The 26,280-nt window shown below is 35.5% G+C and overlaps 1 protein-coding gene and 1 pseudogene across 1 annotated transcript; one reads left to right on the forward strand and one right to left on the reverse strand.

The window, feature by feature from the left end:
- Window positions 1-1,581: 1,581 nt before the first annotated feature.
- LOC120183851 lies at window positions 1,582-3,832 on the forward strand (annotated as a pseudogene).
- A 683-nt stretch (window positions 3,833-4,515) lies between these two features.
- On the reverse strand, window positions 4,516-10,101 carry LOC120183852. Its single transcript, XM_039188460.1, has 10 exons — window positions 9,986-10,101; window positions 7,277-9,788; window positions 6,994-7,184; window positions 6,828-6,899; window positions 6,593-6,745; window positions 6,322-6,485; window positions 6,062-6,209; window positions 5,297-5,419; window positions 5,093-5,180; window positions 4,516-4,983 (listed from the first exon to the last, which is right to left on the reverse strand). Exons 2-10 carry the CDS (start codon window positions 9,765-9,767, stop codon window positions 4,799-4,801), a joined length of 3,615 nt encoding a protein of 1,204 aa, XP_039044391.1. The 5' UTR covers window positions 9,768-9,788; window positions 9,986-10,101; the 3' UTR covers window positions 4,516-4,798.
- Between the last annotated feature and the right edge of the window lie 16,179 nt (window positions 10,102-26,280).

Here is a 26,280-nt window from a genome sequence, read left to right on the forward strand (position 1 = left end):
CCGCGTTCACGGCGGCAAAACCTTATTTTTTTTGGACATTCGAAAGATCGTTTTACCCTCGTTTCAAAAATCAAAGTCTTTTCTAAATCGGGCCTCGGGGAACCGTGGATCTAAGGGAGAAGATCTTCGGTTTACCCCTTATGTTCATCGGCCAAAACGTTTCCTTTGGTGGTTTTCCGAATCAAGAATAACAAAACGAACGCCTGCAAGTATCAAAATGAAAAAAAAGGTACAAGCTTTACCTTTTGTTCTTCTCAAAAACGTTCTGGTTTTGCTCTAATTTTGCTTGGAATTTCTGCTTTTATTTCGTGTAATCCGAATGTCCCCCAATGGTGTTGCTTTACACTTATTTATAATAAAAGAAAAGCATGTTTTTAGATTACATTTTGAATCCTAATAGAAGTCTAATGTTGGGTTGTTGGTGATGAACATGAGTCTCGGTTGCCGGACGTTTCTAGGATTGTTGGAGAGGCGTGCACGGCAGGGAGTCCTCGGCTGGGATGGGTGATGCGACGCGGCTGAATGAGATAGGAGATTAGGGTTTCAAACAACCCTACGTGGAACCGGTTCTGTATGGGATTTGGGCTTGGCTCATTGTTGGGCCAACATGTAGGCCTTGTAATATGAAATTCATATGTCTACACTTGTATTGTAACAATTGTCCTATTTCAATAAATAATTAGTAGGAGACACTATGTAAGGACTTTTTTTCTCACAACATTATGCGAGGAATTTTGCCTTGTTTATATATAATATATTAATTTTTCCGTCGTGAGGTTAATATATAACGTTGTCCATGTGCTTGCTCGAGAAGGTCGAATTCAAAGAGCCCAAGATACTGGATTGAAGAAGCTTCCTCTGGTGCGACGTTGGTTGTAGAGGTGGATAGGGAGAGATTGCCTATTCCCTAGTTTCCTGTGTGTCTTCATGGCTTTGGTTGAAACTTCTCTAAACTATTCTTTCCTCGGATTTATCTTTATATGCACTTTGGTGCACTCCGAGTCGTTTAGTTTTTATAACTGGTTTAATTTTAGTCATTTAGAAGATTTATTTTTCCGTTGTGTATGGTTCTAATTGTTTGTTGTTCTATTGTTCAGTTATTACCAGCTATTTAAAAAAAATCATATACGATTGTTTTTCTTGTATCAGTGAATTTAGAGTAAAAAGATTATGAGTTAAAAATGATGAAACATAAGAGGTAGAAGACGACGCAACCAGACTATAAAAATTAAGAGGTAAAAGATTATGGTCCCAATATTTCACTTTAGGAGGAAAATTCACTCTATAAATGAAAATTATTAGTTAACACACGAATAACGTTATGAAATAGAGGTCTTTTTAACTTAAAATAAAATGTTGATGGTTAAAATACTATATAAAAATAAGAACTAAAGTAATTAGTCTATTAAATATTATGGTATTATACCAAAATTTAACTGAAACGTCAATGGTCGTCCCTCTTGTTCCTCCTGCATCATCATCATCATCATGGATCTCCCCTCACTTTGTCTTTTATTACACAATCTTCCGACAACCCCGCTTTCCTTTTTTTTTCTTAGTTATTTCATTAATTTCATTTCTTCTACTCCTTATCCTCTTCTTCTTCTTCTTTAAACATCAAACCCCCTTGAAGCCTCTTTCCAGTTCTCTGATCAACACGACATGACTTTCGATGGTTTTGTCTCCGACCAAACCAAGTACATGCAAACCCTTGCTCTAAACGATTCCCAACCCTCAGCTGCGGACCTCGATCACTGAGAAAGAGCCAAATGCAAGGAAGAGATAACAAAGCACCCCATGTACGACCAGTTGTTGGAAGCTCACGTCGCCTGCCTACGTGTTGCCAAGCCTGTTGACCTGCTTGGTCAGATCGATGCTCAGATGGCTAGCTCTCAACAAGTGTTGGCTAAGTACTCCTCAGCTGCTGCCGCTGAGGAAGAACTCGATTACTTCATGGTAATCCTTTTCTCTTCTCGTTTCCTGATCTGAATCATCCTTTGTGTTTTTGATGAGTTCTTGATTATCTTTCTCATTTGGGTCATCGTTGACCAACTGGCTTTAGTTATTTTTCTTCACTTTGTTTAGTTATAATCCATTGGTTACACTTTACACTGAATTTTTTGTGCCGATTAACCAGCTAAAACTTCTAATCTAATCCTTTTGTATTAGGATGTTTTATGCATGGTAGGACTAGTATTTTATGTATCAGCCAAAAGAGATTATGTAAAATTAAAAAGGCTTAAAACGAAAAAGGATAGTTCTTTATTCTTTCTTCAGAAGTTTTTCGAGTTAGATTTTTCCAAGAAAAATATATCATTAATGTGAAATCAAACCTTCGTTAATATGGCCTGAACCCACTACTATTTTAAAAAGATGACAAATTATGATATTGTCATATCATATGCAATCATCGGCATCTTTTCTGTTTGAGCATTCTCTTTTCCTATTACTTTTGATGTAGGCAAATTATGTTCTATTGCTTGGCTTCTTCAAAGACCAATTGCAACAACGTGTTCGTGTTCATGCAATGGAAGCAGCTATGGCTTGTTGGGATCTTAAGCAAGTCCCTACAGTAAACAGCTTCCGGAATGGATAGCATAAAGTAGGATTAGCATGTCGATGCATCATTATATTGCACATGAGCAATGTTATTCGTTTCGGTTATATCTTGGTTTTGCTTATCAACTTTTTGCCAACCATTCCTCTTGGTCCAGAGTTCAGCTAATTGTTTCTGCTAGTTCTCTACCAGTGAACTTCGCTAGAGATTTTACCGAGTTATATAAGTTGTAGATTGTTAACCAATCTCTCTCAGAGCCCAAACTAGATACCATGGCAGAGCAGCGGTAATTACTATGATCTTGCTGCATTAATTCAATAGGAACAGCAAAAACGTCTATTGATAAGCCATAGAAGTTGGTTCAGTCTTTGAATTATACATGCATCCAGCTTTCATGCTTACTGTATGTCATAACAATGAACTTAATCCTTCCCTATTTATTTTGATTGTTTTGTAAAATGACTGCATTATCCGCAGATTGAAGTGGTAAAAACATAGAGCTGACGTAAAAAGCATGAGCAGGTGTATCTCCAGGTGAGGAACTGGTGCAATCATGTCTGATGAAGAAGATGAGGTTGTAGATAGTGATACCAGCTTGTTTAATGGAAGTTTCGATGGGATTGACAACATGGGGTTAGGCCCCCTGGTCCCAACCGAGACCGAGAGATCATTAATGGAGCGAGTTAGGCAAGAACTGAAGCACGAGCTGAAACAGGTATGACTTTACAAACTTAAAAGTAAAATCATTCGACATGTAACACCGCAGCTAAATATGATCTGGTCATTTAGGGTTACAAGGAGAAAATTGTGGACGTTAGAGAGGAAATTATGCGTAAGAGTCGAGCCGGAAAGCTACCAGGGGATACCACCTTGTTTTTAAGAGCTTGGTGGCAGTCACATTCCAAGTGGCCTTACCCAACTGTGAGTGTGCTATGTTTCCCTACTAGTTCTGATCATCCAAGTACGTTGTTTTCAACTGTTTTTATGAAAAAAGTGTCTCCTCAAAATGTTGCTTCAGGAGGAAGACAAAGCAAAATTAGTGCAGGAAACAGGTTTGCACTTAAATCAGATTAACAACTGGTTCATAAACCAGAGAAAAAGGAACTGGCATAGTAACCCCTCTTCCTCTCTGAAGAGCAAGCGTAAGATGTAGACTGCTTATGTCGCGTTTATGTTCTCGATCGAGATGAGCTTTTCTCGAGTACCATTGGCTACTTTCGGTTTGGAAAATAAGTAACACAGGTTAACCCTGTCATGATCACTTCGTGTAAATTAAAAAAAGAAAGAAACTCTTAATAGTTAACTCCACGTTTTGTTGTCGATCTGTTCATAGTAATGGGACTTAAGCTTGAAACTGTTGCAATGCGAATAGCCAGCATTCCTCGGTCGAGCTTTTCAGCTTTACAAATTGCTTGAGGTGAGCACCAGTCAGTTCTAGGTGTATTGGAATCCGCTGATATATGTGTAACAATGTTGTCTTAGATTAAATTATCTACTCGAATGAATATGCATATGCATATATATACATGTAAAGTCACTGTTTATTTAATGTAATACTGATTCAAAACTTTGATCAAGTTTCCAGCTGCAAACATTAATATCTAGAAGACTTTGCTCAATTTGTGCAGAACTAAGGGTTTAAGTTGAAGCTTGCAAAAGCATCAGGTAAAGTCACTGAAAAAGGTCTATCAATATGCCATGGATTTAACAATATTATTGCATATTCATGAAAAATGTTGAATCAGATATTTATAAATAAAAATGCAATTATTCTACTGTAATATAGAGTTGAAACAAGATGATTTTTTTTTTTAAATTTACTTAGAACCATAATATAAGTGTAATAAATGGATTCCATGTAGATAAATGAATGAATCAGCAACAAAAGCCAAAAAGCACAACTCAACTCTGTTAGGACGGAAGTTTACAGACGATGCAAATTTTCAACATATAATTCCCCAACAATATAAATTGCATATAAAAACAAACTTCAATCAGATGGAAAGTCCAACGTCAACAAAATCAACCAAATATAATTTCTATATGTAAAATAATTAAATAATAATAACAAACTTAGTTCCATTCCTCTTCCCGTGCTGTGTACGTTCATGCCAAACAGCAGCACATTTACGACCACCTATTATTCCTCCAACTGCCAGCAAATGCAAAGGAAACAAGGGATTTCAACAATGAGCAGATTGTCCAAAATCATATTTGAAGCCCGAGGCTGGAGCTTTCTGCTTATTTTTGTGGGATTTGTCCCTTTGGTTGAACTTTTGCTGCAATTGAGCGTAACTCATTTGCTATCTTGGTGAAGTTCGGTCTGTCTGATGGCTCGGGTGACCAGCATCTCTCCATCAATGATCTCCATTCCGGGTCACAGCATTCTGGAACCGGTGGCCTTAGTGTATTACTTACAATGCCACCTGAATGAATTTAATTCAAGGCAAATGCTCAGTGAAAAAATGTGAGCCATCAAAATACAATGGTTTGAACAATTGAATTAAAGAATACATTCATAAAAAGTGCAATTACCAATAATTGCCCCATAATGTAAGTCTGAATATGGTTCTTCTCCAGTGAGAAGCTCCCACATAACAATACCAAATGAGAACACATCAACCTAAATTACAGGAAATACCAAAACAGAAATCTTAAGATGATCATATGCGGCAGAAGTTAGCATGTAAGAAATGAATTGGTAGTGGGCATTGAACCAAATAATGTGCAATCACAGACCTTTTCTGAGACAAGACCGCTGCTTCCATTCAGAAGTTCTGGAGCCATCCACGGAAGGGTTCCACGGACACCACCTGAGATCAGAGTTTGACATTTCACCTTGGAAAGGCCCAAATCACCAACCTGGTACCGAAAAACTTGGCATGAGAACTGAAGAATGGTTGGGAATGAAATTGAAGTTATCATCATTAAAATCACTAAGCAAATGAAAGGGAACCTTCATGTATCAAGTTAAGATAAACAAGAGTACCATACAATCACCCATTTTCGGCATTAAGACTCGGCTTGCTCCAGCTTTTAACAGTTGATAAAAATATATATATATATATATATATATACCAGAACCCATAATTTTACTTTGAAAGAAACAAGGTTTAAAACCTAAATCAGTCTGTTATTCATATTATTGAGGTTACTCTTAAAAAAGTTCAGGAATTCGTTCAAGACCCTGTCCTGTTCTTATATACTGACTTCTGCTCTTGAACCAAACATGCCCACAGAAACCTCAATCCCACAACATAATATGAATATCTAACATATCAGCCAACTCAGTCACAAAATTACTCACCTTGAGAATTTAAGACTATTTTAAATTTGCCAACTTAACCTCCTCTAACCAAGAAAACATGTCCAATTAATACCCAGAGTGAATCTATATAATTTCCAATTCCATCCAAGGATGTTTGGAATAAATAATGAAAAGCTTTCCACCATAGAACTGGCACCAGAATAGCATGCAAGTAAAACTTAGACCCGACCACAAACCTTGCATATCGGGCGATGGGGATCTCGAAGATTGACAAGTAAATTGTCACTCTTCAAATCAAAGTGCACTATATTCTTTCCATGCAAATACTCCATTCCAAAAGCCACATCCATGGCAATCAAAAGTCTCTTACGCTTATCAAGATTCCTGGAAAGAGCAGGTCATCCAATAACTATTTATAATCAGATAAATGTTCAATCAAAACACAATCATAAGAAAGCTTATACAGTACAGAAAACAAAACTAGAACTTTTAGAACCTCTCATTCTTCTGCAAAGCAGTCCTTAGAGAACCATTAACCATAAATTCTGTCACAGTTGCCACAGAGCCACCAGGACCATCAAGAACAACTCCATAGAAAGCCACAACATTGGGGTGGTGCAAGTCAGCAAGCTTAATTGCCTCATTCCAGAAATCATCAATCTTATCATATGCATTTTCCATAGTACAAGTTGTTAGTGAGCGATATTTCATAGTGGAACTACTATGGAGAAAATAAGAGCATGCAAAAAGAAAATAAAGAGTCGTACCATGCGTTCTTGTTCAGAAGGTTTCCCTGCAAAGCATCTATCATTGATCCGTTTGATTGCAACATCAGTACCCCGCCACTTCCCATGATAAACAGTACCAAAGGTGCCAGACCCGAGCTCTCGCAGCTCTTCAAGGTCAATATTTTCTATAATCTGAAAAATGAATAAAGCTAAATTTATGGGAAAAAGGAGTTGACATAAAATCACAGACGTCACGTAAAAACAATTATTCAACCTGCAAGCAACCAATGCCATCTGAAACTCGAAAACCAAAATTTGTTCTGTCTGGTTGTTTGGTCTTGATTTTCTGAATTAAGAAAACAAAACATTAAAGATAGTCCAAGGAATTCATCTGCTTGTAGAGACACAGATAAAGAATGAAGAGATCTTATATTGCACACCTCAAATTTAGCTTTATGCTGTATTTCAATGTTTCTAGTTGAAACATCAGTCTCTTGATTGCCTTCAAAACCAGATTTGTCGGTTGTTTCTGGTATGTCGGTATTGGAAGCGGTAGATGACTGGAAAACAGAAGCAGCGACTCCCTCAGCAACAGCTTGTAGTTCTTTCTTGATGAGTTCCTCAGCCGAGCCTTTACAAGTGAAGGCAAAGACAATAAACATTTACTCTATGCATAAAGCAAAAATGCCAACATCTGTAGCAAACAGAAATCAAATACCTCACCTTGTGTGGATTGTGTGTTGTCTGAAGTGAAATCCTTGTTCAAATGATTTAATGACTGGTAAACTTCATCTTCCGATTGGGTTTTAGATTCACCATTGATTACTGCCCTGTTCTCTCCAAAAGGGTCTTTAGTAGCTAATCCCTCTCTATGTGTTTGAATCTTGTTAGGTCTAGGAGGAAATTGAGCATCTTGCTGTAAATTCCAAGGATCTTGATTGCTAAAAAGTGAATCTGTGGAATCCAACACATCATCCACTTTATGTGCCGACTGAACACCAGAAAATTGAGGGTTCCCATATTGAACTTCAAGAGAACCCAAGTTTTGCGCTTCAATTCTTGGTTGTGTATGTGTTATTACATTATCCAAAATAAACATCTCATTGGAGTCTATTTGTTTGATAAAGATGTTATCCAAAAGCACCTCTCTCTCTGCTGTTTGTGGAGTTCTCTCATCCAAGATATCTTTTCTGGTTTTGTAAAGAGGTGAATTACCTTGGTCATTGGTTATCCCCATCATCCCATCAATGGGAATCAGATGGTTAGGGTCTACAATATCATCTTTGGGGACACCAGGAATATTGCCATGATATTCTCTTGAGGCTTTGGGCACTGGCTGTTCTGCAGCATGAATGTCAATGGCCCCAGTACGCGGGACATCCTGTTTAAGCTGGTATTGAGTCGGCAAAACATATTGTGATTGTAACTCACCTGTCATATCCATCAAACCCTGACTTACTGGAACCATTTCGGTTGGAATATGAGCCTGATAAACATTTTGTCTCTGATCAACAGGAAGCTGAACATTCTCCATCGGCATTTGTTTGGGTTGCAACAGTGGCTGAACTACTGTTGGTCTAACACCAACATGTGAAGTGGAGGGAGTCATTGTCATGTGCACGGCAGGAATGAACTGATGAGAAGAAGAATTATCACAAAAATGTTGTTGGTTAAATATAGAATCAGTTTTGCCCACCAACATAGGACTTGACCCCATTTGAGGTGCAAGATGCACATGATCAGAATGGTTAATAACCTCAGGGCGAGGATCAATATAAGTAGATGCATAGTGTTGTGGCATATCATATATCACTTGTTGAGGTGGCGAAGTAAGGGGCATCAGCCTCTCTGACTCAACCTCATGTTGAGAAGACAATGTTTGAGGAGGAGCAGACTTTACCACTGGAATTCCCAAATGAACAGCACCATCTGCATAAACAGCCGGACTAGGATCCACAACCATTATTTTTGGACCAGTATCAACAAAAGTAGCTGAATTCCCTCCAGGTGACAACATGCTTGTTGATGGAGCCCCATTAACATCCCCCTGACCAGTACCAATGCTATCAACAGCCTCACTCCCACTAAAATCAGAATTTCGTGTTGAAGCCAGACTTGCTAAGCTCTCCTTCCGTGTGATGCCTCCAGCTGATCCTTGCACAATTCCATTCACTGCCTCAACATATTTCTGCCCATCATCAATTAAATCCGCAAATTGAACCATACCAGAAGGATCAAGCTCGGAAGCTGAAAACAAAAATACCCTTAACTTAGCTGACCCATCTGAAGACCTTTCAACCGCTTTGTCATACTCATCCATCATATTATCAAGATCATCCAAGGATGAAATCGATACCAATGCATCGAGATCCTCATCGGGAAGCTGGTACTTAATAACCACAGGTTGCCCATAAGCATCCGCCATCTTTTGCACAAACTCATTAAAGCTCACATCCCTCCTCAGAGTAATAATCCTTGTCTGGCCCCCAACGTATCTCAACACCCCATCACTAGGTCTAGGTAGTATCTTCCCCCCAAAACTACACAAAATCTTAACCTTTTTTCCTGACACCGAATCACCTCCGCCCTCATCACTCACCTGATCAGCCCCGCTGCTATTGCTTCTGAGTCCTGAATTTGGTTTATGAGCAAACCCAACAAATAATTCATTCTGCAACTGATCATTTCCATTGCCACAACCCCTATTTTCAATATTGGAACTTGGTGCAAGACCTGTTGTCCTAACATCATTACTCATTTGATAACTTCCATTCCCACTGTTTCTATTGCCCAAACTAGGATTGGAACCATGCCCAGCTACCATACCATTACTAAACTGATCCACAGCATTAGCAACAACCATATTGCTCAAATTTGGATTATAGCCAAACCCAACAACAGGATTCATACTTGGGCGCCCCACCGGCACAGGTATATGCATTGGCATGGGAGGCCTCCATGCAGGGGCACCTGGTGCCAAGGGCACTGCATTTGCATACCCCAAACCTACAAGACCAGAATTAGCCATAGTTGCTGGATAAAAGATATGCACGGTACCAGGACTTGCAGGCTCCAGAGATGGATTGGGAAAAAACCCTTCAATGTTTCTACCACCGACATTACTAGTAGAGGTAATGCGGGGCTCTTCAGTTATAGAGCTAACCACAGTCAACGGTCTCAGATCTTTTGGTATAGCGTTGTGATCAAATGCCATAATCTAGAACACAGGATTCAGCTAAATGGGATATTGGCTTAGATTGTGAAAAATCAAGTGTGGAAGAGATAAAGCTAGGGTTTTGGTTTCTGGGTATTGTTTATTTCTTAAAACAGACTAGAATTTTCACATCAAAACTCTGAGACGGTAATAAAACTTGTTTTACATAAAAGGTAATATCCTAAAGAAGTATTTTAAAAATGAAGACCAATAGGTACCAGACTCAGGCGGTGACAGAGATAGAGAGAGATAAGTGGGGGTATACGTGACAGAGACAGTGGATCGGCGGTAAACCGGAACCGCCTTTGATGCAGGGCATTTCCAGCGCTTACGACGAATTATTAACTCTACTTTTTGTATCTAATTTTCCTCTCTACTTCTCTCTGAGGAAACCCAGTCTTCTGGCTTCTATATGTAGGTTTTTTAGAATAAAATTCACTGTCGCGTTTTTTTTCCTCATTTTTTAACTTGGGGTGGGGAGGGGGGGGGGGGGGGTTTGATTTTCACGAGAAAACCGAGAGGATTGAAACCGGCTGGCAGTGACTTTTATTATATTAATTATTTTACTCCCGATCTTGTACAAGAAATAAAACAGAGATTAGGGGGTGACGACAAAACTTCAGTCAAGATCGTAGGATTTATAAAAGAGAAGATTGTGACTTGTAATCTGGAATTGAGTGGGCTATGCATGATTGCATCTTAGATCCATCTGCTTCTTCTATGTAGGACGGATTCAGAACTAGATATAAACCGAGGTTGAATTTTTTTAACATCTTTAAGTTATATATATAATTTTATCTTTATTATTTGTTTATTTTAAAAAATATAAATGATAACATTAAATATGTATATATTTTTATACTTATATGAAATAACAAATTAAAAATTAAAATAAAATAAATAATAATTTAAAAAATGCAAAAGACATAACTATCACATAATTACAATAAAATGTGTCAATCCTTCAAATTTCGAAATGCATCCACGAGCGATGTTACTAAAGCTCCTTGTAATATCTCTTTCAATGTTGATAAGCATGCAACTCTAAAAAAATTCATCCTCCATTTTGTTGCGAAGTGTTGTCTTGATTATATTCATTGTAGAAAAAAGCTCTTTCAGCACTTGTTGTAGAAACTGGAGAGTCAATAGAAGTTTTACCGTTCAAAATATACATGGATAAGTGTTCACTTTCCTAGTATCCACCAACCACTGACTTAGGTCAGAGATTGTCAACAATTTTCTTAGACCTGAATTCCAAGATAACTTCAACTAATAATGACGCAATTATGTTCATAAATCATTCTTTTCAACTTCCGTGAAATCCTTCGGATAAAATTTATTCACAAGATTGTAAACGTCTTCAACCTTGAAAAATTTGTCTTTGTCTCTTGGCTCCAAAGCACAATCAAGAGTTAATAACTCTATCGACTTTTCATTAAATTTATTGTTTAACTCTTGTAGTTGAACATCAACTGTAGCATAAAAAAATTCTACTTGATAATGATGTTCAACTGTAAAATGATCTTGTTGGCGACGAGCGCAACCTCCTCTTTTTATATAAATAGAACTCATATCTGGGATATCTATGTTACGACTTTCACAAAATGAGGTAAACTTCATAAAAAGATGATTCCATCCATCATCTCTAAATTTCTACAAAAGTATCTTTGAACTCTCAACAAGATGTAGTGAATCCAAAATATCTTGAGATTTTCGTTGTAATGATTGAGAAAGTGAATAAGTGATTTCTAATATTTTCTTCATAAAATGTAAAATGAAGACAATATCAAAGGAAGTCAAAGTCTCTAAAGTTGTCATCGCTTCTTCTCGCTCAGAAGATGTACTTCCTTCATCAATGAGTTTATATAGAACAATATAAGTGGCACTAAACATTTTTATCAAGCTTAAAATTGATCTCAAGTAAGAACCCCACGAGTATCACCTACCCTCTACAAATTACTTGTTTGATTTAAATTAGTTCTAGTTTCAAGTTGTTCTTCTTCAATTAAATGATTTATCTCGTTAGAATAAGCATTTTTAGTTAATCGATGCGCTTATATGATGCAAGAACAACATTGATAATAAAGGATAGCTTGAAAAAAAATTGGTAAACATGTATGACCTATTTCGCTACAACTACTAGTGCTAACTGTAAACGATGGGCAAAACAATGCACGTAGTAAGCAAAATGACACTCATTACTAACTAATGCTTGTAACCCATTCCACTTTCCTCGCATGTTACTTGCACCGTCATAACCTTGGCCTTGAATATTCTTTATGCCAAAGCAATAACGATAAAAAGCAGAAAATATTTCATCTTTTAAAGTCATTGCTGAAGCATTAGGAACATGAATAATGCTAAAAACGTTCCTTTACTAGACCGAAATTACCAACATACCGTAAAATAATAGTAATTTGTTGTTTTCTTGATACATCCTGTTGAACTATATTTTGATATAACAATTAAGACAAAATGTTTTTGGACTTGAATTGAATTTATTCAAAGCTTTCAAAGTTTTTCAAAAATAATTCAAATTCCTTAAAGATTGGAATTGAGCACAAAACGTTTTTCTGGACAAGCAGTATCGATACTGTTCATATGGTACCGATACCAAAGGTAAGGGAAGTATCGATACACACGAGGTAGTATTTATACTACCATCATTGCTCAAATTCCAGAATGCAAAAATGGTACCGATACCCAAAGGGGTACCGATATTACTTTACATAGTAACGGCTAGTTGATTTAAAAATAACAAAGGTAGTACTGATACTCCCTTTAGGAGTATCGATACCCTCTTTTCTGGGAAGCTTTATTTTGCACGAAAATTGATCCCCAACGGCTCCAAAACACTCCCAACGGCTAGAAACGACCACAATAACATTCCAACATATAAATAAAAGTTAAGGACACTTGAAGAAGGGTTAGAACACCTATCCCAACATTGAAACACAAGAGAAGAGTTTTTTCACTCTTTATTCCAATTTTCTTGTAAATATTTTGTTCTTGTGAGCTTAATTTTGTAAGCACCTACCTTAGAGAGGTTTCTTTGTTTACTCCTTTTATCCTTTTTTAAAGGGGTTTTTGGTTCTATCTTAGGCAAGTAAAAAAGATAAGGAGTTTGTAAAGGTTATCTCTTAATCCTTTAAAAAGAAAGAACAAATTAGAGAATTTTTTAGAAAATCCTTAGTGAGGAGCTAAGGTAGTGGAGGTACACTTGGTTGATAAGTCGAATCACTATAAATCCTTGTGTTCATTGTCTTATCTTTTACTCTCCTTACTCCCTAAACAATTTTTTATCAATTCACCCCCTTTCACGTTTTTCGATTGTTTTAATTGAGCCTATTTGATCCTAACAATTGGTACCAGAGCTTAACTTATTAGAAGGTTTAACCACTTTAAGACGGTCCTAGAAGAAGCACTACCGATTCCTGACGCAACTGAAAAATAAATGGTTTCAACCTCCGGTGCCTATTACATTGAAGATTCATAACCGGTCAACAAGCCACATTGCTTCAATGGAGAAAATTATGTCTATTAGAAGAATAGGATGATGCTCTTCATTCAAGCCAACGATCTAGGATCTTGGAACTATATCATGAAAGGCTTCACTATTCCAACTAGCGAGATGGACGATTGGAGTGATGGAGAGAAGAAGAAGTCCAACTCAATGCTAAGAATATGCACATTCTCTTTTATGTATTAGGCCCAGATGAATATGGAAGAGTCTACTCTTGTTCCAATGCAAAGGAGATATGGGATAAGCTCCAATTCACTCATGAAGGAACCGATGAAGTGAGGGAAACCAAGATAAGTCTTCTCAACCATAGTTACGAGAATTTCAAGATGAAACCCGATGAAGACATCAAAGCTATGACGGATAGATTTTCTATGATTTTCAACGATCTCAAGGGAAAGTAATCTCTAATGAGAAGCTTTGAGGAATATGATATACTCTCTTCCAAAGTCTTGACAATCGAAGAAGACGATGATTATCAAAGCTAGAGACCTAAAGTCTCTCACTCTCTACGAGTTGATTGGTTCTCTTCTCACTCATGAGTTGATGGTGAAGGAAGAGGAAGAAGATGAAGAAAAGAAAAACAAGAAGAAGAATGAGGTAGACATTGCCTTCAAGCCCACCAATGAGAATTATCAAGATTTAAATGAAGAGGTGGATGAATACTATGATGAAGAAGAAGAGATGGCATATCAAGAGGTTCATGTCTTCCAAGGAAGTGAAACATGAATCGACTAAAAAAAAGTCCCCCGGTGTGCTTCAATTGTTAAAGAACGGGGCATATCAAGTATGAATGTCCTCTCCTAAAGAAGAAGGGATCTAGTAAGAAAAAGGCATTTGTGGCGGCTTGGAATGATGAAGATGACTCCAATGATGAAGATGAAGTAGCCAACCTATGCCTCATAGCCATCGAAAAAGATTCAATGGTATCTTTTAACTCAAATGAATTAAATTCACATTCTTTTGATGAGTTACAAGATGCTTATAATGAGTTGTATTTGGAATATGAGACCATGAATTTCAAATATAAGAAATTAATTTTAAAACTTAAAATTGAAAATGATTTGGTTTTGAAAGCAAAAGTTGATTTTGAAAATCAAAATGAAATTTTTTTAAAAATAATTTAGAGCTTTCAAAAGTCAAAATCAATGATATAGAAAAAGAAAATTTTGATTTGAAAGTTAAGCTTGAGAGCTTAACAAAAGAAAAAAAATTAATTTCTCAAAACAACTCATTATGTTTAAAAATAGAAAAATGCTCACATTTCCATTTTTATGGTCATTTGGAACATACTTGTCCCATAAAGAAAAGAAAATCTTTTACAATTAGGCAAGTATGTATTCCTAAGGGAACAAGGGGCATTGAAACTAATGTTCAAGGATCCAAAGCAATTTGGATACCGAAATCTACTTAAATGTCTCTTGTAGGTGTGTGGGAGAAAATGGTGATGAAGATGAAGATAATCAAGATGCTCTAGCCATACTAAAAAAGGAATGGGTAACCTTTAAGCTTAAAAGCTTTTTAATTTTGCATAATTGGTTGTTCATTTGTTTCTTTAAGCATGCACGAGTTTTGATCTTAAATGGCTATGTTTTGTTTTTATCTCATGTGTGTTGAAAAAGTTTTATGATGAACATTTTAAATTTTTAATGATTTTTCATAATTTTTAGTTAATCTTAATGAATTTGGTCAAAATTGATTTTAAATGCAAATGATATCTCTCTAACAATTGATATAAAACTTTTCAAATGCTTTGATTTTACAAATTTTAAATTTTTGACCTAAATTTAAATGTTTATAAATATGTTTTTTTAAAAGCAAAAGATATCTCTCTAACAATTTGTAACACCCCTGACCCGTACCTGACCCGGATACGAATCTGAGGTATCACATCTGACTTTTCAAAACATAAGAAATTCACAAATAGGAATAAATTTAAAATTTATTAGTCCAATCAAAATAAAGAAGATAATACCATTCTAAATAGAAAATCATTTCACATAAAATCTTAATAATTTACATAGATAACCAAAAGTAAGAGTTTACAAAATACAAAATATATAAGTTTACAAAATCGACCAGAGCATTTCAAATTAAACGTATAATACATGCCAACAGTTTACAAAATTAGCAAAAATCTACATTTAATTTGTACTGATCTGATCTTCAGAAGTGTATGCTATCCTCAACCCAAATCAATCGTCAGCTTTCTTCAAACCTACGCGTGAGAAAACACAAGCTAAGTCAATGATTTAGTGAGGCAATACTAATAGTGCTAACTTATTAATAGAAATCTTATTTGTTTTATTCAGGATGTTTTGCAAAGAGATTTCATTATTTTCATATCAACGATATACTATGAATAGTTACACTTTGTAGGTATACTACTGAGAACTCTAGGTATATGAGTACTAGAGGTTGTGCACTAATGTTGTCACCACAGCTTGTAAATTTGCACCGAAGTGCCACATAATTGTCCCGAAGAACCACATAGATTTGCACCAAAGTGCCACATATTTGTCTCGGAGGACCACATATTTGTCCCAAAGGACCACATAAGACCCTCGACTCTTGGCATGCCAACTATACCTCTAATCCTCATACATATACTTTGGGCTATTAATTACATAATAATGTTCAATCATTATTCAAAGTCTTTCTTATTCACATAGTTTCTTTCTCATAGAGTTTGTTCACATTCAATGATTCAGAGTTCACATTTCCATAACATATAATCATAAAACATAGTTTGTATAATGGAAAATGAATAAAACATTAAAATATAACATAAAATAAATATAAAGTTTCCGATCGAAAACACGGAGGTTGGCTTTTTGCAAGCCTTCCTCAATTCTATTACCAAAAAGAGAAGTTGCACTCACCTTTGCCTCACTAAAGTCTAATCCAAATCTTTTCGAATCGATACTCAAAATGCCAAGCTGACTGGAAATCAATTACGTTAAATCACTACATAAAACAATCTAAAAACCCATTTTACAAATCCATGTCTAAAACACTCATTTTGTTGTTTTAATGCTATATAAGGTTTCTTTAAGCTTATATAATACCCAACCTTTCATTAACAAACCAAAAACTTAAAGGAAAACCACAATTTCAAAATCTTACCTTGAAGATGGGTCTCACGTAGAAGAATAAAATATAAGGAAATGGTTCCATAATTAATTTGCTTTCCTTCCCATACCCACATGCACATTTTAATTAAAAAGAAAGATAAACCCCCCTTAGAAAAGACCATATTTCCCTCTTCATTAAACCCAAATTTCCATTAATCCCTACACATAAATTCCACTATAAATCATTAAGTTTATATATTTATTCTAATTCAAACACTGAGTTTAGAAGTTCTTACAATTTGGTCACTGACTCGATAATTGGGTTTTTACAAATCTCCCTCTTAAGAAAATTCATCCTCAAATTTTCATTGCACAAAAAGGTGGGGATATTGCATCCTAATATCTTATTCACGCTCCAACGTAGCTTCTTCTACTTTATGGTTCCTCTAAAGAACCTTAACTAGTGGAATCATCTTATTCCACTACTACTTATTCTCAAAAGCTAGAATCTGAACTGGTTCTTCCTCATATGTTAAATCAGATTGAACTTCTATTTCATCTAGAGTTATGATGTGCGCAGGATCAGATCGATACCGCCGAAGCATAGACACATGGAAAACATTGTGAATCTTTTCCATCTCTGGTGGCAATGCTAATTGATAGGCTACAGGTCCAACTCTATGCAGAATTTCATAAGGTACAATGAACCTAGGACTCAGTTTTCCTTTATGTCCAGATCGAAACACTTTCTTCCAAGGTGATACCTTCAAAAACACCTTATCGCCTACTTGAAATTCAATCTCTTTTCTTTTCAAATCGGCGTATGACTTTTGTCTGTCCGAGACAACTTTCAAATTGTGTTGAATCACCTGAACATTTTCTTCTACTTCTTTAATCAAATCTGGACCATGAACTTCTCGATCCCTTAACTCATACTAATTGAGAGGGGTTTTGAACTTCTTTCCATATAATGCTTCATACGGTGCCATCTTGATGCTAGATTGGTAATTGTTATTATAAGTAAATTAAACAAGAGGCAATATCTTTCCCAATATCCAACAAAATCAATCACACACACTCTCAACATATCTTTTAGAATCAGAATTTTACACTCTGATTGACCATCAGTCTGAGGATGAAACGCAGTGCTAAAATTCAATCCGGTACCCAAAGCTCCTTGCAAAGACTTCCAGAATCTCGAAGTGAATATGGGATCTCTATCCGAAACTATCGAGATTGGAACACCATGTAGTCGCACTATCTCCTTGAAATACAATTCCGCATGTTTCTCCATAGAGAAATCCGTTCGCACCGGGATGAAATGCACAGTCTTCGTAAGGTGATCTACAATTACCCAAATCGAATACTTTTTCCCCGGAGATAAAGGCAAACCCGTTACGAAATATATTGTAATGTTTTCCCATTTCTACTAAGAAATTGAGATGCGTTGCAACAAACCTGAAGGCACCTGATGCTCAGCTTTTACTTGTTGATAATTTAAGTACTTTGCTACAAATTGTGTAATATATTTCTTCATGCCTGGCCACCAAAAACGCTCTTTCAAATCTTGATACATCTTGTTTCCTCTTGGGTGTATTGTTAGGGGACTACAATGTTCTTCATACAAAATATCTCGTTTCAACTCATAATCATTAGGGACACACACTCGATTTTTGAAATATAAGCATCCATTCGACTTAACCTCAAAGTCCTCAAGTCCATCTTTATCTACTCGATCAAACCAAGCTAAACACTTATTATCTTTCTTTTGCAACTCCTTGATCCGATCTAACAATAATAGTTTCAACCTTAACTCAGGCATCAATGCACCATTTTCTTTAAACACCATTCGAGCGTCCAAACTACGTAAAGCGGTAAAAATCTTCCTACTAAGAGCGTCCGCTACTACGTTGCCTTTCCCAAGATAATAGTCAATGATTGTATCATAATCTTTCAACAATTCCATCCAAAGAAACCTTCTTTGCCTCAAATTTAACTCTTTTTGCGTCAACAAATACTTCAAACTCTTATGATCGATGAAGATGTAGCAACGTTCACCATATAAATAGTGCCTCCAAATTTTCAATGCAAACACCACAACTGCTAATTCCAGATCATGCGTCAGATAATTCTTTTCATGAGGATTCAGCTGTCTCGAAGCATAAGAAACTACTTTCCCATCTTACATTAGGACACATCCCAAACCATTATGGGAAGCGTCGCTGAAAATTGTGAAATCCTTGTTTGATTCCGGTTGCACCAGCACCGGAGCTTCGGTCAAAACTTTATTCAATGTTTCAAAGCTCTTTTGGCAATCATGAGTCCAATTAAAATGTATATCCTTTCTTAATAATTTGGTTAAGGGTAGAGATATCATCGAAACATTTTTAACAAACCTCCGATAATAAACGACAAGACCCAAGAAACTTCGAATTTATGACACATTTTTCAGAATCTCTCATTCTAACACAGCTCTAACATTTTGTGGGTCTACTCGAATACCCTCTACCGAAAGCATATGTCCAAGGAATGCCACTTCAAATAACCAAAACTCATACTTTGAGAACTTAGCATAAAGCTTCTTATCTCGCAATATTTGCAGAACTACACGAAGATGGACCCATTCTCCTCTTTCGACTTAGAATACACTAAGATGCCATCAATAAAGACGAGCACAAACTGATCAATGTACGGTTGAAAACCTCTATTCACCAGGTCTATAAACACTGCAAGTGCATTAGTTAACCCGAATGGCATTACAACAAACTCATAATGACCATACTGAGTCATAAACGTCGTTTTAGAAACATATTTTTCTTGAATTTTTCAGCTGATGATACCCGAAGCGTAAATCAATCTTTGAAAACACGGCCGCTCCCTTGAGTTGATCAAATAAATCGTCTATCCTTGGAAGAGGATACTTGTTCTTTATGGTCAATTTGTTAAGCTGACGTTAATCTATACAAAGATGCATCGAACCATCTTTTTTATTTACAAATAACACTGGAGCACCCCAAGGAGACACACTAGGTCTAATGAACCCTTTATCTAAAAGCTCCTGCAACTGAGCCTTTAACTCTTTCAACTCCTTTGGGACCATCCTATAAGGAGCCATTAAAATCGGTACTGATCCAGACATCACTTCAATATGAAACTCAACTTCCCTATCTAGAGGTAACCTAGGCAAATCATCCGGAAATACGTGTGAAAACTCTCTGACTGTTGGAATATCTTCCAGCTTACTTTCTTTGATTCATGTATCGATTACATTAGCAATGTATGCTTGACATCCTTGCAACATTAACTTCTGATTCGACATTATCGATATCACATTAGTTAAATGATGGATTCTTTCGCTGACCACACTAACTTCAAATCCCTCGAGACTTGTTAACTGAACTCGCTTAAGTCAGCAATCCAAGTTGGCATAATAATGATAAAACCAATCCATCCCCAAAATAACCTCAAATTCATCAATGGGTAATTCCATTAGATTAGCAGGGAATTCAATTCCCTGAATCCTTATAGAACACCCTTTACAAACTTGCCTCACCTGAGTACTATTTCCTAATGGTTTCGTCACAATCATCTCACTACGAATAGACTATAAAGAAATGTTCAACTCTTTAACCAATTTACTACTTACATAGGAATAATTCGATCCCGAATCAATCAAAACTAAGAAAGATTTACCAGCTATCTGAAAAGTACCTTTAATGATTTTCGGGTCATCACAATCTTCACTGGTCTTCAGATTATAAACCCGAGAGGTAGAACGCACTTCAGGTTGAGAGGTAGACTAAGATTGATTCCCTCTTCTTCCTCGACCTCTACCTCTCATCGGTGTAGGTGTGAATCTCTCTGTTTGGACAGGCTCTCCAGTCATCATTGGGCAGTCTCGAATAAAATGCCCTACCTCTCCATATTTAAAGCAAGCTCCGAAGACCCGTCTGCACACTCCACTATAGTTCTTCCCACAATGCTGACATTGTTTCAGCTTGTCCACTCTAGATTCCACCAAATAAGCTTGTCTTGTTTTCCCCAGATTTGATCATCTACTAGAAGATGATGTAGATTCTACTCTGGTCTGAGGTCTAGAACTTGAACCTCTACTCTTCTTTGATTGCGAAGAACTAGACAATGCACTAGATATTTTATTCCATTGCGTCATTTGCTCCGTAAATCTTTCATTTTAAGCTCGCTCTTCCAATAATAACTCTTTCAATCGAGGTCGTAAACCCTCCACAAACCAGTCATAGGAGTCTTTATTTGTAGGAACTAACTTGGCAGCAAATCGACTCAATTTATTGAATTCACACTCAAACTCATACATCGTACGAATCCCCTTTCTTCAAATTCATGAATTCCTACTTCTTCTGCCGGATGAACTGATCTCCTATGTATTTTTTCTTAAACTCCTCCTGCAAGAAAGGCTAAGTCACATGTTCCCTTGAATCTCTCATCATCACATTTGACCACCAAATTCTAGCTTGACCTCTTAATAATGAAACGACACCATCCAAGTTCTACATTTCAGAACTATTAAGATTCTCTAGCATCACTTTCAAATCATTAAGCCACATATCAGCGGAAACAAGACCTTCTTCAGTTTCTCCCTTAAATTCAGGCGCTCCTAGACTTCTTAACTCTTTGGGGACATTCATCTTAGGGGCTCAGGGGGCAGACGGTTAGAAATGCGTCAGGATCACGTCCAAAGTCTAAAAGAACGTCCCCTGATCTTGAACGGGCACTCCAGGCTGTGCCTGTTCCTCACTCTGCTTGCTAGGGGCAGGTGAGTTACTTCTTTCCTCCATCCTATCTCCCGCATCACTTCAGGAGCCTTCAAAGTTCGACATCTATTAAGATCAAATTACTAAAGGTATTAACAAGGATAGCATATTAATCCCTTATCAGATTAGAAAGACTTTATTAAAAATTAGCATGTACTCATTTTAAAACCAAAAATGACTTTAATTTGAACTTAAAACCACTTAAATCATAGCTCTGATACTATTAAATGTAACACCCCTGACTCGTACCCTACCCAGATACAAATTTGAGGTGTCACATTTGACTTTTCAAAACATAAGAAATTCACAAATATGAATAAATTTAAAATTTATTATTTCAATCAAGATAAAGAAGATAATACCATTCTAAATAGAAAATCATTTCACATAAAATCTTAATAATTTACATAGATAACTAAAAGTAAGAGTTTACAAAATACAAAATATATAAGTTTACAAATTCGACCAGAGCATTTCAAATTAAACGTATAATACATGCCAACAGTTTACAAAATGAGCAAAAACCTACATTTAATTTGTACTGATATGATCTTCAGAAGTGTATGCTATTCTCAACCCAAATTAATCGTCAGCTTTCTTCAACCCTGCGCGTGAGAAAACACATGCTAAGTCGATGACTTAGTGAGGCAATACTAGTAATGCTAAATTATTAACAAAAATCTTATTTGTTTTATTCAAGATGTTTTGCAAAGAGATTTCATTATTTTCGTATCAAAGATATACTATGAATAGTTACACTTTGTAGGTCTTTGTTTCAAGTGCCCAAGGTATACTATTGAGAGCTCTAGGTATTTGAGTACTATGAGGTTGTGTACTAATGCTGTCACCACAGCTCGTAAATTTGTATTGAAGTGCCACATAATTGTCCTGAAGGACCACATAAATTTGCACCGAAATGTCATATATTTGTCCCGGAGGACCACATATTTATCCCGAAGGATCACATAAGACCCTCGACTCTTGGCATGCCAACTATACCTCTAATCCTCATACATATACTTTGGGCTATTAATCACATAATATTGTTCAATCCTTATTCAAAGTGTTTCTTATTCACATAGTTTCTTTCTCATAGAGTTTGTTCATATTTAATGATTCAGAGTTCACATTTCCATAACATATAATCATAAAACATAGTTTGTATAATGGAAATTGAATAAAACATTAAAATATAACATAAAATAAATATAAAGTTTTCGATCGAAAACACGGAGGTTGGCTTATTGCAAGCCTTCCTCAATTCTATTACCAAAAAGAGAAGTTGTACTCATCTTTGCCTCACTAAAGTCTAATCCAAATCCTTTCGAATCGATACTCAAAATGCCAAGCTGACTGGAAATCAATTACGTTAAATCACTACATAAAACAATCTAAAAACTCATTTTACAAATCCATCTCTAAAACACTCATTTCATTGTTTTAATGCTATATAAGGTTTCCTTAAGCTTATATAATACCCAACCTTTCATTAAAAACCAAAAACTTAAAGGAAAACCACAATTTCAAAATCTTACCTTAAAGATGGGTCTCACGTAGAAGAAGAAAGGAGAAGGAAATGGTTCCAGAATTAATTTGCTTTCCTTCCCATACCCACGTGCACATTTCCATTAAAAAGGAAGATAAAATCCCCCTTAGAAAATACCATATTACCGTCTTCATTAAACCCAAATTTCCATTAAGCCCTACACATAAATTCCACTATAAATCCTTGAGTTTACAGATTTATTCTAATTCAAACATTGAGTTTAGAAGTTCTTATAATTTGGTCACTGACCCGATAATTGGGTTGTTACACAATTAATATCAAAATTTTCAAATGTATAACATTTTTGAAAGCTTTATGCACATGCACTTAATTTCAATTATTGGTATTGCATAAAGTATTTTAGACTTGCATAAAGATTTTAAAATCAATTTTTGTTTGGAATGCATTTTATTAGGGGGAGCTTTTGATTTTTCAAATGATTTTATGATAAAATTTATCACTTACTCTCAAGTGTTATTTTGTTTAACTTTAAAGTTGAATTCTTTTTGATCTAACAAAAAACGGGGAGAAGTATGAGTTTGAAAAATTCAATTTCTTAATGAAAAAGGGGAGCTGAACATTTTCACATATTTTCCAACAATTGGTATCTTTTTCATTAATATTTTATTAAGGGTGAGTTTTGCCAGAACAATTTTTCAAATGTTTTGTTATATCAAAAAGGGGGAGATTGTGAACTATATTTTGATATAACAATTAAGGCAAAAATGTTTTTGGACTTGAATTGAATTTATTCAAAGCTTTCAAAATTTTTCAAAAAGAATTAAAAAGTCCTTAAAGCTTGGAATTGAGCACAAAACGTTTTTCTGGACAAGCAGTACCAATACTGATACCTAATGAACAGTACTGATATTGTTCATATGATACCGATACCAAAGCTAAGGGAAGTATCAATACTCACTAGGTAGTATCGATACTACCAGCATTTCTCAAATTTCAGAATGCAAAAATGGTACCGATACTACTCTACATAGTAGTATCGATACCATAGGCATAGTATCGATACCATCAGGCCCCAACGACTAGTAATGGCTAGTTGATTTAAAAAAACAAAGGTAGTATTGATACTCCCTTTAGGAGTACCGATACCCTCTGTTCTGGGCAGCTTTATTTTGCACGAAAATCGATCCCCAACGACTCCAAAACACTCCCAACGACTAGAAATGGCCACAAAAACATTCCAACATATAAATACAAGTTGAGGACACTTGAAGAAGGGTTAGAACACCTATCAAGCAATCAAACACAAGAGAAGAGCTTTTCACTCTTTATTCCAATTCTCTTGTAAATATTTTGTTCTTGTGAGCTTAATTTTGTAAACACCTACCTTAGAGAGGTTTCTTTGTTTACTTCTTTTATCCTTTTATAAAGGGATTTTTGGTTCTATCTTAGCCAAGTAAAAAAAATAGGGAGTTTGTAAATATTATCTCTTAATCTTTTTAAAAGAAGGAACAAATTAGTGAATTTGTTAGAAAATCCTTAGTGAGGAGCTAAGGTAGTGGAGGTAGACTTGGTTGATAAGTCGAGCCACTATAAATCCTTGTGTTCATTGTCTTATCTTTTACTCTCCTTACTCCCTAAACAAATTTTTATCAATTCACCCCCTTTCAAATTTTTTCGGTTGTTCTAATTGAGCCTTTTCGATCCTAACACATCCCCTGCTTCATTAATAATAACACAAAATTTTTCTTCACGAATTGTTCTCTAAATTTTCTCTACCAGAATACGTAAAATCTCCTTTTGTATCTCAAGCGAAGTGTAAGAAATTTTTTTGGGAGCATTTTCTAATACAAATTTTCAACATCTTTATTACAAGTGGTTAATTGTTTCACGAGTTCAAGAAATTTTCATTAGTTAGATGAAGATTCACTCTCGTCACGACCTCTCATTGGTAGCCCTTGTAAAGCTAGCCAACGCAATGCATCTATAAAGGTTTCAAGTCTAAGCCTATTATTAGCAATTTATATTGATGTTTGCTAATACATCACTTGTGGCAGGTGTCTATACTGGTTAAGAAAATCCTCCAATTCTTGCTCAACAATTTTATGAAGTGAATTAGGTTATGAACCTACATGTATCTTAAAATAACAACTTTTTCCATTTACTTTCTTCCAATTTCGAAACCCATTCATAGTGACAGTCTTGTGTGATGGATGACTATCTGGTTTGTTATAAAGAAATCAAATAAAATAGAAGACATCTTCATTTTCAGGAGAATATTCTAACCATGAACGAAAGTTTTTTTACTAGGAAGCTTGAAACCGATGAGGGTGAGAAACATGTCCATATTTTTTGAATTCAGAGAGTACTGGTTGATATTGACCCTTAGCAATATAAGCTTTTCGAATTGCATTTCTTTCTTGTTCAGAAGAATATTCCCATATTTTCTTGCGCTTACCAGGATCTCGCTCCAAGTAATTAGAGGTGGTACTTGGTTTCTGATTTCTAGCTAACTTTAAAGGTTTATCTTCCGAAGGTGAAACATCAATATGTACCACTTCAATTTCAGTTGTTGTAATTGTATTTTTTTAAGTTTCCCCACTTTTTCTCTTAAAAAGCTAAATAATTGTTGGATTTTTTCCCATGGCAAGTTGCATTTATATAAAATTAATTTACGAACATAAAAAATCAAATTTAGTAATCAACATTCACCTTAACAATTATTAGATTAACTAAAGGAATACTAAAATTAAGTATAAGATCAAATAATTCTAATTAAAAAATAATAAATATAATATTATTTAATTACATACCTTTAAAAATTGAGTGTCGAATAATGGAGAATCATATTAAAACAATATTGGAGGAGCTTTAGTCGATGGGAGAGTGATTAACTCAAAGTTTATCTACGAAAGATTTTAATATTTTACTCTATTTATAAGCCTTTTGTCGACTCCTACAATTATATTAGTACTATGGTAAAAAAAACCTAAAATTGGAGCAGGGGCAAGTCCTTTTTGGTCCCCAAGGGCCCTCCGTCTCTGCTTCTATTGGACATCAATTATGTACAGTGTTTAAAAATATAATAAATACTAGGGTTGGGCAACGAAATTGAGAAAACCGAAAAATCAACACGAACCGAGTAAAACGGTTCGGTTCAGTTTTACCTTTAAACGGTTCAGTTTCGGGTTGATTTAAAGAATCAATTCTATTGATTCGGTTTTGTTCGGGTTTTCCATATGAAACCCACTTGTTCCATATTGAACCGAATAGACAAATATTTTTGTTGAATTTATAGTTTCAAGTGAATTTTTCATTGAAAAACCGATAAACCGAACCGAACCGAAAAAACCGCATTATCGAACAGAACCGAACCGAACCGAAAAATAGTTTCACATAATTCGGTTTTTTAACCATTCGGTTTTGATTTAAATTTTAAAAAACCATTTATTTTGGTTTGGTTCAATTTTAGTAAAAAACCGAACCGAACCGAACCGAATACACCCCTAATAAATACTTTATTAAGCTAATATTTTTAGAGTAGATTTTTCTTTTAAATATATGCGTAGAATTAAATTCAGATATTAAAAAAAATCATTCATCTTCTATATACCTACAGTCTTTC

Source organism: Hibiscus syriacus, unplaced genomic scaffold (genome assembly GCF_006381635.1).
Source record: "Hibiscus syriacus cultivar Baekdansim isolate YM2019G1 unplaced genomic scaffold, ASM638163v2 tig00112831_pilon, whole genome shotgun sequence".
NCBI classification, from domain to species: domain Eukaryota; kingdom Viridiplantae; phylum Streptophyta; class Magnoliopsida; order Malvales; family Malvaceae; genus Hibiscus; species Hibiscus syriacus.

Bases quoted from the DNA above. Each gene is read 5' to 3' on its own strand.
- LOC120183852 (XM_039188460.1), bottom strand. From the start codon at position 9,767: ATGGCATTTGATCACAACGCTATACCAAAAGATCTGAGACCGTTGACT. The intron at 7,185-7,276 runs GTGAGGTATTTG...TCACTTGTAAAG, and splicing joins CAACACACAATCCACACAAG to GCTCGGCTGAGGAACTCATC. The intron at 5,420-6,061 runs GTTTGTGGTCGG...TTTCGGTACCAG, and splicing joins CCCATCGCCCGATATGCAAG to GTTGGTGATTTGGGCCTTTC.